Source organism: Mugil cephalus, chromosome 17 (assembly GCF_022458985.1).
Source record: "Mugil cephalus isolate CIBA_MC_2020 chromosome 17, CIBA_Mcephalus_1.1, whole genome shotgun sequence".
In the NCBI taxonomy this organism is placed as follows: Eukaryota; Metazoa; Chordata; class Actinopteri; order Mugiliformes; family Mugilidae; genus Mugil; species Mugil cephalus.
The window spans coordinates 9884419-9901632 of record NC_061786.1 but is presented as its reverse complement, the minus strand read 5'-3'; the positions used below and the strand labels follow the sequence as shown (position 1 = coordinate 9901632).

Here is a 17214-nt window from a genome sequence, read left to right as displayed (position 1 = left end):
CAGGAGTCCAGTTATTTGGTCTTGGCATGCACCTGTGGATTTGCATAATGGTCTCTCTCAAATTTCCTCCTGGAATGCTTGCTAAAAAGGGACCACAAATCAGAAAGTCGTCCTCTGGCACTCGCTAAGAGTAATGTACCATGTTGGAATGGCCCTGCCTCCCTGGAGAACCTGTGGGAGATCATTCAACAACAGTGTTGTGCATTTTTCTAAATTCATCTGTTGACACAAATTCCCTGGGAAAACATGTTTTTCTGACCGGTGTTTAATGTACTATTCTATAAACAAGTCCAGACCTGACTCTAGCTTGGTTGTGGGGTTCAGGGTTGCCAAGTTCCTCGGGGAGTCAATTTATGGATGATTCTCCTCGACTGAAGAATGTACATGATCGAAAATGCAGTGCCTCATTTCCCGCTTTTGAGTCACCCTGCCTCTGAGGAGACATCCATCAGTTTCACTGATCAAAGGTAATTGTCCGCAGACAGTGATCTTCACGGGGCAGACAACACAAATGTGGCTTTATGCGGCTTTAGAACATGACCACTCTCCCTCCTTCCTGCTAAACAGCCATGGGGTTGTCTGCTTCCCATTCCAGCATGCAGGTCCTCATTACCTGATTGGATGTTGCTGATTAACTGCCAACTGGATTGGCTGCAGGAATTTATCATCTGCGATGATTGGGCTGATTTGGAGGCCAATCTTAATCAGGGTTGTCGAAGGACAGGACAGTATCGCTCCAGCAGCAGGCCTGGACCGAGGTTTACTTTTTACTGTACGGCATGGTGACTTATGTTACATGCGAAGCCGTCTGTCCAAACACTGGCAAACATCAAGTTTCTCCATATGCACAAAAAATGCAAAATCCTCCCCCGGAGTGAGCGCGGAGGAAGAGCTCCTCCCTCCTTCCGCAACGGCCGACGACCAAAACGACTGCTCATTTCTGCCTCAGCTGTGTCTTCTTCGGTCGCCCATCAGGGTCTTAACTGGCTCGCTTTATAACTAGTGACAGCGTGGCTCTGCAACTGACGTGGTTCGGGGTTATGGGGAAAACAGCTGTAAGAAACGCACATCATAGTGATGACAATGGTCTGGCAGCCAAGAGCAGCTCAGGAATGTATGGATGGGATACTGCTGCTGATTAAAGAGATTTTTATTCCCCCCTCGATCTCTTGATATTTCACAGATTCTCTGTTGCTCCTATCAATTCTCAGAGATTTAAGTGCTGAGACTTGGCTCTCAACACCTAGGGCGGGTTGCTGCAAGTCTGTGAGCGGCTACATGAAACGGTCTCATTTAAATACAATCCTCTATCAGGGAGAAACCCGCCAACACGTGTTTTGCTTATAAAATGATATAAATGTCCGTGCACACAGCTGAGGTCAGAGACAAGCAGAAGCTTACAGCCGCAAGCGGTCTTGAAATACAGCTCGCAGAAAAAAAATTAAGTGTCCCCCGGCTGATGACTGTCTATGTTATATATGATGTTGGAGAGAGGCTATTGATTCATGGGGTTAGTTCTCCTGCTGGGATGTGGAACGGTATTATATTTGGTGTGTTGGGAAACATTTCAGTCCTTATATTTCCTCTGTAAAGACGGGGGCCCGTAATGTAGATTGTCCGGAGCATTTGACAAATGCTGCTCAGCCCTTGTTGTCAGTACGGCTGTCACCGTAGCGTGTATGAATGGGCTGCGAAGCAGGGTTCACCCCGATGTCTGAAGTGTAGCAAGAGTCGGTGCAGAGGAAATGTTATTAGCCACGCTAACAGCATGCCTCTAGTCAAATCTGTCAGTCGACCGTTTTGATGCAAACTGAAACATCTCGGCAACTACTCACTGGACTGCCATGAAATTCCGTACAGATGTTCATCTTCCACAGAAGATGAATCTCTCTGACTTTGGTAATCCCCTCATTTTTTCTCTCATTACAACAACAACAAGTTTTGTAGTTGTTTTGTAGCGAGATGTCCTGACAGCTGTTGGATTGATTCAGGACGCTGATTGCCGTGGGACTTTTCTTGTACTACCACCCGCACCGCTTTAACTCACTGTAACTAACACTAATCACGCATAACATTATGACCACTATTGGTAAATGTTAAAAAAACAACACAATATTCCGCTGGGAAGCTTTTGCACCTGGCATTTGTGTGGATGTTGCTTAGACATGTAGCACCCACCTAGACCAGACCAACCACCCAATAGCAATGACACTCCTTGATGGCAGCAGCCATCCCCAGCAGGATGCAGCCTGACACAGGCACCCACACACAAAAAGCACAAGGTGTTGACATGGCCTCGAAATTCACTAGATCCCAAACTGATCAAGTATCTGTGGGATGCACTGGAACAAGCTTGATCCACAAGGACCATGTCTATTCTCTGGTGAGTCACGACTCATCTATGCCATATTAGACAGGTGGTCATAATGTTTTGCCTAATCAGTGTAAATCTTAATGTTGCTAGGCTAAACATTTACTTCAAGTACAGCAGGCTGCTAGCATTACTCCATACTCTTCCATTGTTTCGTTAATGCCACATGCTTATGTGTAATTGTAATTCCTGAACCATGGAGAAGAACAGGGCTGTTTACAGAAACTTTTCCCTGTGTTAAATTACTTGGCTATCTCTGGTTTAGGGTCACTAGGTCAGCATCAAAGTACCCGTGATCCATCCCGAAGTTTAGCAGTTTTGCAGTTTGAAGTATGAAAAAGCCACTGGCCTTCTTTCCAACCGAAGCCACTGCGAGTCAGCGAAGAGCTCCGGGGTACCGCTTTGATCCTGAGCACTGCAATGCCTCTCGCACAAGCACAAAAGAGCAGCCATATTTGACCAAGCACGGTCAGGGTCCTGTATTACCGCACACTTGGCTAATTTGTGAATTGTTATTAAGCATACTTCACAGAGACTTGAACTCTGAAGAACAGATGCCAAACAAATCCAATGACTCAGAGCCTTGTGATTTTTTGAGATTTTTAATTTGTAACAATAGATCAGAATGATTTATTAAATTTAAAACAGCATGAGTTTCTTAACAAGCCCGATGTTTCTGAAAGGTCCTCACTGAGTAGCTGTACCTGGAGTATCCCACATCCCACCACATTACCTAAGGCTCGGCACTTTGGATTGAACTGTCACGTCGGTCTGTGGTTTGGACCGTGCGACCACAATGCGGAAGGTCTACAGCTTTTATTCATCGTTTGAGGTTAAAGTCATCACAGAGTTTCACAGCTCAGAGGGGAATTCGTTCCTTCATTTATACTTTCTCCGGTTAGAGGATGTGCTTTTAAACGGATTTCACTGACCACAGTTGTGCAACTACAACAATGGTAGCCACATCTGGGAAGCACATGTAGCATCTTTTTTTTTTCTTCTTCTTTTTAATGTACAACCCAGTGCCGTCCAGCTTACAATGTGTTTACAGTCCTGATCCTCTTATCACCTTCACCTCTCCACCGCGAGGGCGAATCTGTTGAGAGAAAAACCGCTTCACAGGAACATAAAAGACAGGATGTTAAAAACCAACCAAATTAGGATATTTTTTTTAAATTTTTTTTATATTTTGACTTGACTCAGAGATGCTAGTGTGTGTGAGTATTGGCTGGCACGCTATACACTGCCGCATTTACCCCGGGGGGAAGTGATTTAGAGATGCGGATGAAACTAGAGAGAGGTACAAGCACACCTGCTGGAAGGTGCTGATGGAGGGGAAGCATGTTCCCGACCGCTCAGGTGATCTCTGCCAAGAGGCTCTGAACGGAGGTGGCTGGCGCAGCGGGGACCACCCTGGTTTAGAGAAGGGAACAGGGTGAGGCTCTGTTCGGACTGACAGAAAGATTGACTGCATCCTATCAGCTGCTGCTTCCCAAACGTGCCCAGCTCTCGGTTCAGATAATGGCAGGCTGCCGTCTGAACCCTCTGGAAAAGAGACTGCGTGCTTTCAGCCTGATTTCATTCTAGTTATGTTCTCATGAATAGTGGATTCACATGACTCCACTTGACAGCCGCTGCTGCATGTAAAGGTTGGACGCAGTGTGTGGACTTGAGGTGATTCACACCTTGGGACCGGAATCTCTGTCCATTAATGGATAATTTAGAGTAGGAGTCATTAGGGAAAGGAAAAAGGATCAAAATTAATTCCTTGGTATACAAATAAGTATGTGGTTATGATTCTAGTCATGTGAGTTTAGGTCGGCACTACCCACTGCTGTTCCCAATAAAACTACAACTCCCCACCAGTCATTTAAAAGAAGGAGCTTCTTGGATGAGTAAAACATCTTCAATAAAGTCCTTAGTTTTAGCTTTTACTTTCACACAATTTTCTTGATCATGTTACACATGCAAGTCAGCCCAAAAAGAATGTGATGGAATTTATTGGTGCTACTTTTCTGCCTTCTGCCATAGCGTAGTGTATCACGCCAGAAGCCTCTTCCTGTTTGAGGGTGTCTGCACCCAAGTGGGATGATGAGGATACCATGCCAGGATGCTCTGGGCTGGACAGAAACAAGTGAGGACACGAGAGAAAGTGTTTGCTTTGCTCTGGGTGTGAGCCATCCAAGGAGCTGCCCGTGTATTTTTCTGTTAACAGCCACCGGTCAAAGCGAGGCTCCATAGAGGAAACTCACCCACCACCCACCGAGGGTCACCACCCATGCTATACGGAGAGTATCCACGAGAAGCCTGTTCAACTTTATTATCCGGACACATGACCGTTTCACGGATTTGTTTACAGGAATTCCTCTGAGCATTCGAGGATATTTTTAACTCAAAGATGAGAGTCATGCGGCGCTGACGAAACAAGGCATGCATTTATGCTTTACATTTCTTCAGCCGAAAACATCAAAGTCAAATGGACGAATGGGCAGAAGAAAATGCAACTGATTCTGAAAAGAAAAGAAACAAGTTTTCCAAAGTGGAAAAAAAGAGGCTTTGTTGCTGTGATTGTGAAATGCCTGCATGAGGTCAGTCAAAGAAAATACATATTCTTGCTCTAGCCTGACTGACACAGGAGAGGGATGCTGACACGCTTGTGATTTGTTTGCTTCGCTTGGACCGAGCTGAAGAGGAGCCACCAGTGACACTATCCAGGCTGTGAAACCATCTGAAAACACAGATGAATACTTTAAGTCCGTTGCGTCGGTTGCCATTAAGCTGTCATCGTCCTCAGTCAGGCCGGCCGTTAAGATGTTACACTTCCCCTCAGCCTTTGTTTCTTTCCCAGCATCACCCCTGCCTATTAGTCGATATATTTCACGGACCTGATGGAATCTCCCAACGTTCGAAGAAGCCCGTTCCAAACCGCCGTCGTCGTTTCAAAGCCGCTCGTGCAGCGGGCCAACTGCTCCGCAAGGACGCACAAATTTCGTCAGATATCCAACATTGTCCGCGGGCTGCGGCTGAGATATTTTCCATCCACTGAATTGATCTCAGATCTCGTTGCAGTCATTAGAGAATGCAACAGCAAGTTCTCTGTGGCAAAGTAAACATTACATCAAGAAAGAATTTGCCCAGAAAGACTTCTCCAAGGAGGCTTAGCATGGAAATAAACTTCCAAGTAAATATAGTGTGTAACACTTTTCAGTCACAAGTCACAGACACCCTGTATTTATTACCGCATAAATATGAAAGCCTTCCATTTTCTGTCTTTTGCTAAGAACGCAAATGACATAATAAAGGTCGTTATACAACCAAATAAGTTTCCTGGTGTTTGTAATGAGGAGATTGAGCTATTTTCTGTTTAGCTTGGTGATTAACAGCCCCCAGGTTGTCCCCAGATGTGGCTTGGCCTCAGGCGCACACTGAGTACACTTTTTGATCAATTCACCAATAAAAAGTGACCCTTCACAACACTATCAATCATCATAAGAGATGACGCAGTGATCTAATAAGTAGATCTGACTCCTCGCTGCAAACATAGAATCATTCTTCATGCTAAATGGTGGACAGATGGCCGGGCGTCTGCAAGCAATCACAGCCAGCGATGAGCGAGCTTACATACTATTAACCGTTGAGATAAGAAAACATGAAGGTGGTGGGAAACAGTAGGAGGGTTAATATCAATTCTTGCATCACAGCCTCCGATATCAGCCATGCTGTTCGTGGGTGATATCACGCACTGCGTCTGGATTTGATGCTTTGGTGTAACACCACAGAATCTATTTATTTTCAGAGGGAGGCTTAAATGAGTCCGAAACGATCTACAAAACAACAAACAGGGACTGTTTGTGAGTATCGGCTAAATCCTTCCATTGCATTCTCATTTTCGACCATTGTGAAATCCCCCGCCGCCTTACACAACTTCCAAACACAAAACCTGCTGCAGAACAAAATGTGCAAGATTACATGTTGCCCTCACATTTATCCAAACATCCCACGCAGAACAGACTTAAAACATGAGGGTCTTAATATACGAGCAACGTGACTGATTCCCCCGCCGTTATCTTATCTCCAGCTAAGTAGAAACCGCTGAAGGACAGTTCTATGACTTTATCGTTTTGTTAACAGCTCTTGATAATTGTCGTGGCTGTCATCGTGTATTTTTCCACTCAGCTGTCACCTTGTTTTTTTATTAATTTTAGTAATTTACCTCTTCCTTAGATAAACAGCGGTGTGAGCCGTGCCAAGATAATCCAGACAGAGAGGGAAGGCTTGGTACTCGCTTTGAGACTGCAGAAACAACCCCGAACGCGTTATCACACAGCCACTTCACAATGACAGTAATGAACTACAACCTTGATATATGCTTGTGTGCGTTCATATTTCATTGCCTTGTATATTACTTGCGTTGTGCATCTCCACATTTGTCTTGGGAAATAAAACCAACGCACCCTCAGTGGAGGCCCTGTTTTTATATTGGGACTGCCGAGCGCCATTCATTTGAATAAAAAGTGACATGTACATGTATTACGCTGATGGATATGATCCAGTTCCAGATTGGTGTGAGGTAAATTTATGTTACAAGTACTTTCATGGGGTACTACATAGTGCTGCAAATATTGCATTTGTTATCCCGCTACTTGCTAAAGCTACCAGATGCTTACAAGAAAATAATAGTTTACAACATTGGTGTCAAACTCACTTTAGCTCAGGGGCCACACACAGCACAGTTCAATCTCAAGTGGGCTGGACCATTTACATAATAACATAATGACCTATAAATAACGACAACTCTGATTTTTCCCTTTGTTTCAGTTCAATGATACATAGCGTTTAATCAACTATCCTTTTACAAAACATTTTATCAACACACCATCATCATCATTTAGTTCTGGGTCTCAGTTGTGTTATGTCTGCAACTATTAGTTGACAAATTAGGAATAAGTGCCAATTAAAAAAAAAAAATTACAGTTAATGTCCTTTGTACAATTTTCACACTTTGCAAATTCACCCCACGGGTCAGAATGGACCATTTGGTGAGCTGGCTTTGGTCCGTGGGCCGCATGTTTGATTTGGTTCAGAATGTCTGAGAGGTGCCAGCGCTTGTAGCCTATTAGCTTAACTTAGCATTAGGAAACAGCTAGCAGGGATCAGTCCAATACCTGGACTTCTTTATGGAATATTTCATAAAACAAGTTTGGTCAATTGGCAGCGTGGGTTTTCTGCAGGTACCCCGGTTTTCTCCCACCTCCAAAGACATGCACGTTACGCTGATGACTCTAAATCTGGTGACTCTAAATTGACAAATTGACCCTAGGTGTAAGTGTGCATGTGAATGTTTGTTTGTCTGTGTTAGCCCTGCGATAGGCTGGCGACCCATCCAGGGTGCCCCGCCTCTCACCCAATGGGCAGGATAGGCTCCAGCAACCCCCCCCCCCCCCGCTTTTGAAGACCTATGATTTAGACATGATTTAGACATTATGCCACAGACAATGACACAAATGGAGCCTGATGGAGGCTATTTCCAACTTGACATGCTGAGAACAATTTAGGGTATGTGACTGAACACCTGTGACTCTCTTGGGTGCCCTTGGGCAAGGCATTTAGGCCTCACCCAGAGCAGTTTCAGCGAGCTGGTGTGAATTCGAAGAATGTATTACACATGCTCAATCAACTTTCACTTTCGCAAGTGAACATTACTTAACCCTCCATCTCGATTTATTCACTAACTCCACTTTCACAAATACTTTACTTCCTGGCCTGAAGGAAACTGATGTACAGTATGTCTCTGTTGGGTCATGTACTTAGATACGTTGCTCATGATGTCATACGAAGTCATGAGGATCAGCAGGATAAGTAAACTCACCTCCTCTGGCACTTGGGGCTGTTTAGCAGCATGTCTGTCTGCAGGCTTATTAAAACTTGGCTCCCTAATGAACATTCGCCCTTGAAGCCTGCTGAGTGCTTAGTGCCGCTCAGGAGACGGGGCTCTGGGTGCACGGGGCCTCTCTTCCTGCTCCCCATGGAGCGCTCGGTATAAAACTCAGCTGTACCGGCAGGGCCGGGGTTGGAGTCATATGAATACTTTTTACATCACAGTGAACTGGAATGTTAACAAAAGACAGTCCGCACAATCAATTTTCTGCTTGCTCCTGCGTGTTGCGCTTTTGCGGAAGTTAACTCTGGGGGTTGATGTGGGGGTGGGGGCGGCTTTATTGGTCCAGGGACTGTTTCTGCATGCAGTTTTGTCGTTTTTGTCGTCCCTGCCGTTGGTGACTGAACCTCTGCTGCTGCAGCAGGGGTTGTTTGAGACCCTGCAACCATGCCATGACTTCACACTCCAAGATGAGTGTGGTGTGTGGAATTGTAGACAGTGTTTCACAATACCGCGACAGGCACAAAATCTCCCTCAGGGGTGTTATTTATGAGTGGGGCAGCAACTGGAGACATCCATCCAACTGAGGCCTACTTAGGAAAGATGTATGCCTATCCATGACTCTCTGTTCAATTACACTGAACCCCTCTGCCTCTCTTAAAGACGAGTACGACGCAAAATTAAAAAAAAAAAAAAAAAAAAAAAGCGGTTCAAAGAGATTCCACAAGAGTGCCATGATGAATGGGGCAGTTTTCTCAGACATCTGTCGGAGGCCTCGCTCTCTGTCTGCCTGGGGGGGTCTTGTAGACAGGTCACCGTAGTCAGAGAGGCTTCCTCCCTCAACCTCACACAGCTATTCTTCCCCTCAGCCCCGTCCCTTGAATCCCATGGTCATAACAAGGTTTCATTGATGGCCGCCGCACCGGCCGGGCTGAAGTTTAGTCTTTGTTATACGCTGCTGTTGGTGTTACCCTATTGACCCCCACGCTGGAGGGTTCCCCACCCAACACTGATGACTGATAATTAGCGGAAGCCTGTGGCCGAAAGCGCTTTGAAGTCATTTCACTTAATTGTCGTGTCATCTGTTTTTTTTTGTTCTTTTTTTTCCTCAAAGCTCGCTCGTGATGAACAGAACGTAGGTTACGGCGGGCCAAAGGTTTGTTCTGACTAAATGGACTATAGGGAAAAGGTTTAATGGATTGAAACATAACAAATTTATCATGCTTAATAGGAAGCTATTCAGGTCAAATTGACCTCATGCGGGGGGTTAAATCGCATCATAACTTTCTGGCACTCGAGCTTCACTGTTAATTGGGGGCAGCAAAGAAGATGTCTCAGTCTCCTAGCCGTTGCTGAAGAGAGCACATGATTCTCGGCTCACAGCTAACCGAGCATGAGGCCCGAGGCAGCAAGATGAGCAGTCATCCAACATGAGTGTTGCATATGGGGAAAGGGGAACGCCGCTCGAAAATCCAGCAATTAGCCCAAAGTGTGGCACCATACCGTAGTGATGTGCTGTCATGTTTGGAGGCTGGAAAGCACGTGTCACCAGCGAGTCAACCACCAAATGGGCTCTATGCCTCATCCATTCCCAGCAGCAAAGGCAAACAGAGCTTAACCTGCATTACTCAACAGGCTGCAGTCTAATACCAAAACAACCGGAGATTTGGGGAATCATTGCTTTGTGGTGCGTGGGTGGGTGAGTGGGTGGCGTGAGCTTATGTGGAGGAGGAATAAAAAAACCTAAAAAAAAAACTGTTTTTCAGTGTAGCACAGCCATAAAATAATTTGGTAGAAAAACAGAAGGCTTTTGAAATTCCACATGGGTGAGTAACAGCTGGCTGTGACTGAAGCAAACTAAGATTTTCTTTTTACCACACATCTTTGATAGGCTGCTTGTTTATAATGATTACAAAATGAGCAGGGGCAATAATTTAATGCTTCATAAAAAAAATACTTTTAAAGGTTCAGATTCTGGCTTACACTAATGAAGCAAAAAGTAGCTAACGAAAGAGGTGTGTTAGTGCTGAAAAAATAAAAATGAGTTTTATATATAGACAGCAAATAAGCTTTGGTAAATGTATTGAAAATAGCACGTCCTGGATTCAGACTGTTAATTATCTGAACGTTTAGTGCCAGACAGTAGGCATGACCTCAGAGGTGCCTGCCTCACCTTTGGCCCGGTTTCTAAAACACCTCATACAGCATCTCCTCTGCATCATTCTGCCATGAAAGTGTGTTGAAGAGTAACATCGGCTGGCACTTTCGGGAGACATGTGTGCGGAGCAGTCATGTGCACTGGGCGGGGAGGATGAAGGGTAATTGCAGCGGATATCCATTTCTGCCCTCCTGGTAAAGCTGCTAATGTGGAAAATGCTTGACCTTGATTTTCCACGGTCGTTTGGTGGCGACACCGTGAAGCAACGCGGGACGGGTGACTGAAGCGGTGAGGCGCACGGCCCTCTATCACCCCTTTCGGGGCGAATGGCGGCGGGCCCTGTGTCCAGGTCACAAACAGGAGGACCAGAAGGAGGAGAGCTCCAGAAACTGGATATGCGCACTGAATCCGGGGTGAGGGGCCAGGAAAATTGAAGGGGAGGGGATGGAAGAAAGGAGGAAGAAAGCTCCGCTTGAAAAGCCAGTATGATCTATCGCACTCATTAACTCCTCCCTCCGCTTTCATTTTTGTGAACTAAATGCTGCAAATTTGCAAGAATGCATCACATGGAGGGCATTCCTTCCCACTCTTATTTAGACATCACTGCCAGTATAGATTTACACTGCGATTGATTTCATGTGCATCTGTGTGTGTTATTCTACATCTGGCTAATGACTTATAGGGCCCCACTTCTTTGGGAAATGTATGTTTTCTGGAAAGTTATAGCAAGTTCCTATTTGACCTAATTGGCTGCCAGCGCGATCCACCCTTTGAATGAGCTCCAGAGGCATTTATCATGCAGCAGTGTGACATCATTCCGGGTATTGTTCATCTGAGACACTTTTAAATCAAACTTTCAAGAGACGGAAGGACTACACCACGAAACTCAAGGCTAAAGTGGAACATTTTGAACTGAGCAGCGAATCCAACAACTGACCAAGAAGTCAAAATCATTAGCCGGGGCGTATTTCAACAGCCTACCAGGGCTGCCATCAATAAATTGGTTTTAATGTGACGAATTGGGCTGTAAATTCAGATAAATCAGCATGGAATATTCCTCTGTCTGATGTAGGTCTTTGGATGTCGTCCCAGCTGTGAGAATTCAGGAGAAATCGACAGTGGTGATCAGATTCTAGGTCATATTTCGAATAGCAGAGATTATTTTGTCAAGTAATCAAGCCTAATATTACTAAGTCATATCCTCCTTTTCTTAATATATATTTATGCCCCAAATAAGGAAAAGAGCATGAGCATTTCTATACACTTTTTTTTTTTTTTTTTTTTTTTTTCCCAAATGATCTCTAGAATCAGATTCCACTGAAATATTGGATGTATATTCAGAGGAAGTCTCATGGGGCTTTATGGCTCCTGCCCATTGTTTAGTATATGCAGTTCTGCATCTAGGACTCTAGCCATATCACAGAGTGTGCTGTAACGCATAATACTTAATGATTTCTGCATCAAAGCCAAATGCGTTTGTCTTCTAGCGGAGCTTTGGAAAGGGGGCAAAAGGATAATTTGTGAAAGGGAAGTACTTAATCTAATCTTTGCTACAGTTTTCATCATCTCAGGCAGCTAAACGTCTTTGTTAACTTAACAGCTCACACCCATAAATGAGTGAGTCGATCAGTCCGCCGTGAAGTAATGCAGGGCGGACGTATTGCCAGCACTGTGACATGCATCAGAAACTTTGCCTGTGGTGCTAGAGTCTGTTAACATGTTTCTGGACTGCTCCACTACTTGAAAGTGTAGATGGCGGTGAAAGATTTTGCATTTGTCTCCGTCAGTGTATAACTATGCCGTGCGAGGCTCGCATGTACAGTATGGCTTGGAAGCGCACACACACGTTTTTTTTCTCAAGGCTGCACTCACAATACCCAAAGTATGATTAACATGAAAGGCCAAGTAGGAGCTGTTGTCTTAAATAACACCCATGTGACCTACTTGTATTTCCTAGCTGACAGCGCTTCATTCATACAAGTTGGGAAAGACCCTGTAGTTCCTGGTCTTAGCACATTACTTTTATCCTGCTCTATCTTCAGCCGTTTCTTCTCGTTGCGTGAATGCCTGGTTTATGTACACTACCTACTCTGTTACGAAGCACGACGGAAGTTCTCTGTAATATTTCTTTCAAGCTAAACCCGTCATGTTCAATGAAGAAGAAAAAAAATATTTATAAAGCACATCATTTCTGATTTTACAAAGTGTTTCTCCACCAAACAACACTCACACCCCCCTCCCTACCCTCCCACCCCTTTTCCATGTTTTCCCCCAGGTCCTCGCTCCTGCCCAGGCTGAACAATGTCGGTATTATGTTAGCTCCAGGGCAAAAAGAAAGGAGAGCTGAGGACATTGACACAAAAAGCAAAAGGTAGCTGACGAGAAGATTGACGTTCCTTGTTGGTGCGCTCCATTGAAAGTCATCACAGAGACCGATTCACATGGATCACTTTAAATTCTGGACGCGAGGCTAAGTATACTCTGTGTGTACTTGCTTATAATGAGAGCCCTACACTCTGGTATAATGATACTGTTTGGCTTTCTAATGGGTACACTTGAACTCTGACCCTTTGGTCGCCCGGCAGTGTCGAGGCTCTGCTAAATGGCTGTAATTGTGACATTCATGTAGACACCTAAACATGTAGAGGTTCTTCCCAGTGGATTAGCTTTCGCAAAACAATTGCCTCACACCACACGATGAAAACCATCCAGAAAATTGAGCAATTAAAAGCACTAAATAGTCTGGAGACATATTAAATCCACCTTACGTTGTTTGCGTCAGTACAATTACAAGACTTGGGATGTGGTTATTGTTATTACGACTCTGTGTTTTGTAAGAAACTGTGCAGTGTAATGCCGTTATATTTCTGCTCCACGTTTGAAAGATGATAGGAGTGGCTTGGTTGTCATGCCAGAGCTTTCAAAGGACTCTTTGTGTAGAAGCGTCGGTCATAGCCAGAGACATCCTCCTGGTATTTATCCTAGAGTTCCTCCAGATGCTGCAAATTGTATCAAATTGGGGCCACGTTAAAGCCCATTTTCATAACACTGTTAGTCGCACCACAGACCTTTAATGATTGGAGTACAGTACATGTTCCACAGGGGTTACTTCTGCAACTGGCAGGATTGTAGTCGTGCAACTACTTAACAGAATATGGAAATTACAAGTTGATTTGAAGAAATAGCCATGTATTATGCTGCCTCAAATGCTCTGGACACTGAATGTTTTGTGTGAAAATGAATCAGAACGTGAACAGAGGGATTTTTACAGAAGGAGAAATACAGGAAAAAAAGTCATAGCTACCATGTGTTAGCTAAAAGAATCTGCTAACTGGTAAAAAGAGCTAAATGGATAAACGCTAAAATAGTTTGCTGAAAGATTGGAACAGTTAGGCTAGCATAAAGCTAATATAATTAGTGACACAGATAGGGAAAGGAGAAACTACAATTACACTCTAGCTAGCTAACTATTAGCTAGTTACACTCTAACTAGGAACTGGATGTGTATTTGAAGTAGCTGCTAAAACTAATGAATCTAAAAGTAACTGACAAATGTTATGGATAAAACACACAAATGAAAAAGCTAGCAGTTAGCCTATGCTAAAGATGTCGGAGAAATGAGCTGTGAAACATTGCACATTGACGTGTTGGTGTTGAAATGAATTGCATTACATTGTATTTAAACTCTCAGTGACACAGAAACACCTGTCAGAAGAATGTGAATCGATGACACAGCAGATTCCAGTTGGAACGTCAATGTCCACTTGAGACTGGGTCTAAAAACAAGTCAGTCCCTATCTACATGAAAATAAACTGCCCGATACAGAAAAAAAAGGCTTTGGATGTTAATAGCTAATTTCTCCAGTTTTGAAATTTGTTTAAATTACGTCGAGGTTTAAAGTTATGCATGATTAAAGGTGTGGACGCTTTGTGTGACAGGTCGGTGTTGTGTCAGGTTGCGAGTTTTTCACATAGGCATTACTCACCACTTCAGCTCCACTCAGGCTCTACTTCTTTATCCATTTTCGAATCAGCCAGTGGTTAGGCAGAATGAGGCAATGCCAAAATGGCGACGGCCAGGGCATCTCACACTGAGCTTCAAAAGTCCTCATCCTAGGAATCCTATGGATGATGTCACAAAGGGTTCACATAGGATATACCACACACTTCATCCTGTAAATTGACAATACACAATACAATAATGACATACACCCTAAAACATGTTCATAAAGTACAACCGTTGTGACAAAAGTCTCCCCAAGGTTATTAAATTGTGTTGGTGTTGCCAATCCATCATTTTGCAAGTGAAAACAGATTCCACTTTTATATAATTAACAGTGTCAAATAACATCTTGTGAGTACTCAATTCAAATGATCATAATTGGAGCATGAAGAGGTATTTGAGTTTGACAAAGCTGTAGGGTGGACCTGCCAAAAAGGTTTGGAACCCTGCTTCAGCACAGCTACGGAAACACACAGATCCGGACACTGACTGGGGCTACAGTAGAGCAACACATGAGCTGCAGCCAGCTGCTCACCCACAGGTCACTGAGGAGATCTGTCTGTGCATGCCCTGGTCACCCTGAAGGACGCTGGGGTCAGCTGGCTGTGATCGGTTTCAGAGGCGGCATCGACGTCAGCCAGCCAGCCAGACAGACAGCCAGTCTGAGGGTGGGGGAATACTGTGGGACAGTCATAAGACAAATGCATCGTCCTCTTCTAATTAGATTTCTCATGGGCTGGAAGATGAGCTGTAATCAGCTGTGGTGCAGACTCTTGCAGAGAGCAGAGTAGAGCAAGAGTACTGGGTGCCCACACAGTATCCTTCCTTTTAAGAAAATCTTTTTTTTTTTTTTTTTTTTTCCTGCTAAAAGGTCACTTTCCAGAGGTTTGTGCATGTGATGGTGGGAAAGTGGATCAGCAGTGGCAGTTGTGTGAGTGGTAATGGTGCTCGGGGACCACTCATGAGAGAGACAGGCGCACATCTTTGTGGGTTGAATGAGGGGAGCGTAGCCAGCTCTCTTTGGGTTGTTTAACATCTTATGGGAGAAGAGAAATGTGTTGTTTCCAGACAGTCAGAAGGAAAGTGATGATGCAGCATGGATAAGAGGGGGAGATGAATGGGCTCTGTTACATAACTTGACCAGCCTTCCAAAGTTTCAGTTTGAGCTTTCTTTTTTTTTTTTTTTTTTGGAGATCAAAATATGTGTGTGAGCCTACAGATGGTAAGCAAACACATTTTACACATCTTGCCTAAAGTTTGTACATTCCCCTACTGTAAATGAACTTCCAAATGTGCCCTGACACACAATAAAGTGAACTGCATGCACCTAATTAATGTAAATCACCTTTAAAGAGTCAACCTAAACAGAAATAATCAGATCCGTACAGCCATAAAGAAAAACATCTGGAAGTCGTATCTTAATTTTATGATATTGTAGCCTGTCAGTTCAAATATAAATTGAAGGTAATGATTAATGCAGCTGCTCGCGGTATTTCCAACAATCGCGTTCAAAAGGGTCGCAGAAAAGAAAAAGGAAAACGGCAACATCATGTAACTTGGCAGAGAAAGTGCGTGTGGGCACATGGACCGAGCGGTGCTGCGACTGGAAGCAACAACACAGTCGACAAGGGGGAGTTCCTTCTTGCAAAGCGCATGCAATCCCTACAAAAATTCCCAGTGACTTCAGATCCAAGGAGGTGGTGATATTCATGGGAGCACGATTCAAACTCTCTCACTTGGAGTACAGCTTCAGCAGCCCTGGAGCCAACGCGCTGCTCTCTTTGCGCCTCTTTTCTTGTTTAACTTAAACTAAAGCAGATGGAATAATGTTTGTTTAAAATAGGATTTTTTTTATTCTTATTTTACCAGCGCTGGAAGGAGAAAAAGAGGGGCTGATAGTTACTAAATTTTGGACTGAAGTTAAGTGCTGATTTGATAACCTGAAGACATTCTGTTTAAGTCTTACCTGGGCATTATGAAGAGGTATCCGGGCTTCTTTCATTCTTGGGAGAGGATGCCATCTTGCTGAACTCGTGTCGTCTGGTCGCGTTTTTTCTTTCTTTCTTTTTTTCTTTTTCTTTCTTTCTTTCTTTTTTTTTTTTTTTTTTTTTTTTTTTTTTTAATTGATCATAATTTAGTGGCGCTTGATACATTTGTGAAAGCGATCTGCCCCCTTTTACGCGGTAGTTTCAAAACTTTGAATGGTCAAAATGGACCGTGCAGGAGTCGCTGTTTTAATTGTTTTGGCTGTCGCGCTCATGCGAGTTGGTGACAGTCACAGGGACGCGACAGGTGGGAGGCAAGAGGGTGCAGGGGCTGACCGGGCGGTCTGGGACCAGCCGCATTCCCCGGGGATCAGTCAAGGTCACTGGCCAGGGGGACCTCGGGGCGGCGGTGCATCCTCGAGAGCGTCCGGTGAAACGTCTCCTGGGTCCGGCCAGTCTGGTAGGACTCTGGTCCGGAAGCCCAGGGGGACGTCAACTGCTGGCGCCTCCCGGGAAGAACTCGCATCTGAGCCGCGGGATGGTGCGCAGCGCACCGCCAGGCAGACGGTGAGCCAGCAGCAGAGAACCAGAGTGAACCGCAGGCAGAGCAGCAAGCCCGGTTCTACAGGCACAAGACGCCTCGTTGGGTAAGAGTGACAGCTAAGTGCTCCACGGGTCTGCAATAAAATGTTTTACTTTGCGTCGTCATAACTAAATCAGTCGAGATCCCAGCTGTACTCTGGGTGAGTCTGTGTGACCTATTTTACTGTATGAGTCCATGTGCTTTACTGTAAAGTGATTTTGACGCACTTAAGCAAA

At 44.5% G+C, this 17214-nt stretch overlaps 1 protein-coding gene and 1 long non-coding RNA gene across 2 annotated transcripts in view; one reads left to right on the top strand and one right to left on the bottom strand.

Moving 5' to 3' along the window:
- Nucleotides 1–2954: 2954 nt before the first annotated feature.
- Nucleotides 2955–16531, bottom strand: LOC125023484. The gene is made up of 3 exons (XR_007114620.1): nt 16377–16531; nt 14394–14529; nt 2955–3467 (listed from the first exon to the last, which is right to left on the bottom strand). It is a non-coding gene; the product is annotated as an uncharacterized LOC125023484 (long non-coding RNA).
- Nucleotides 16481–17214, top strand: part of LOC125023483 (latent-transforming growth factor beta-binding protein 2-like) — an 81355-nt gene continuing 80621 nt past the window's right edge. The window contains exon 1 of the mRNA XM_047610780.1: nt 16481–17042. Coding sequence (XP_047466736.1) covers nt 16612–17042 — 431 coding nt within the window. The 5' untranslated portion in view covers nt 16481–16611. The remainder of the gene's footprint in view (nt 17043–17214) is intronic.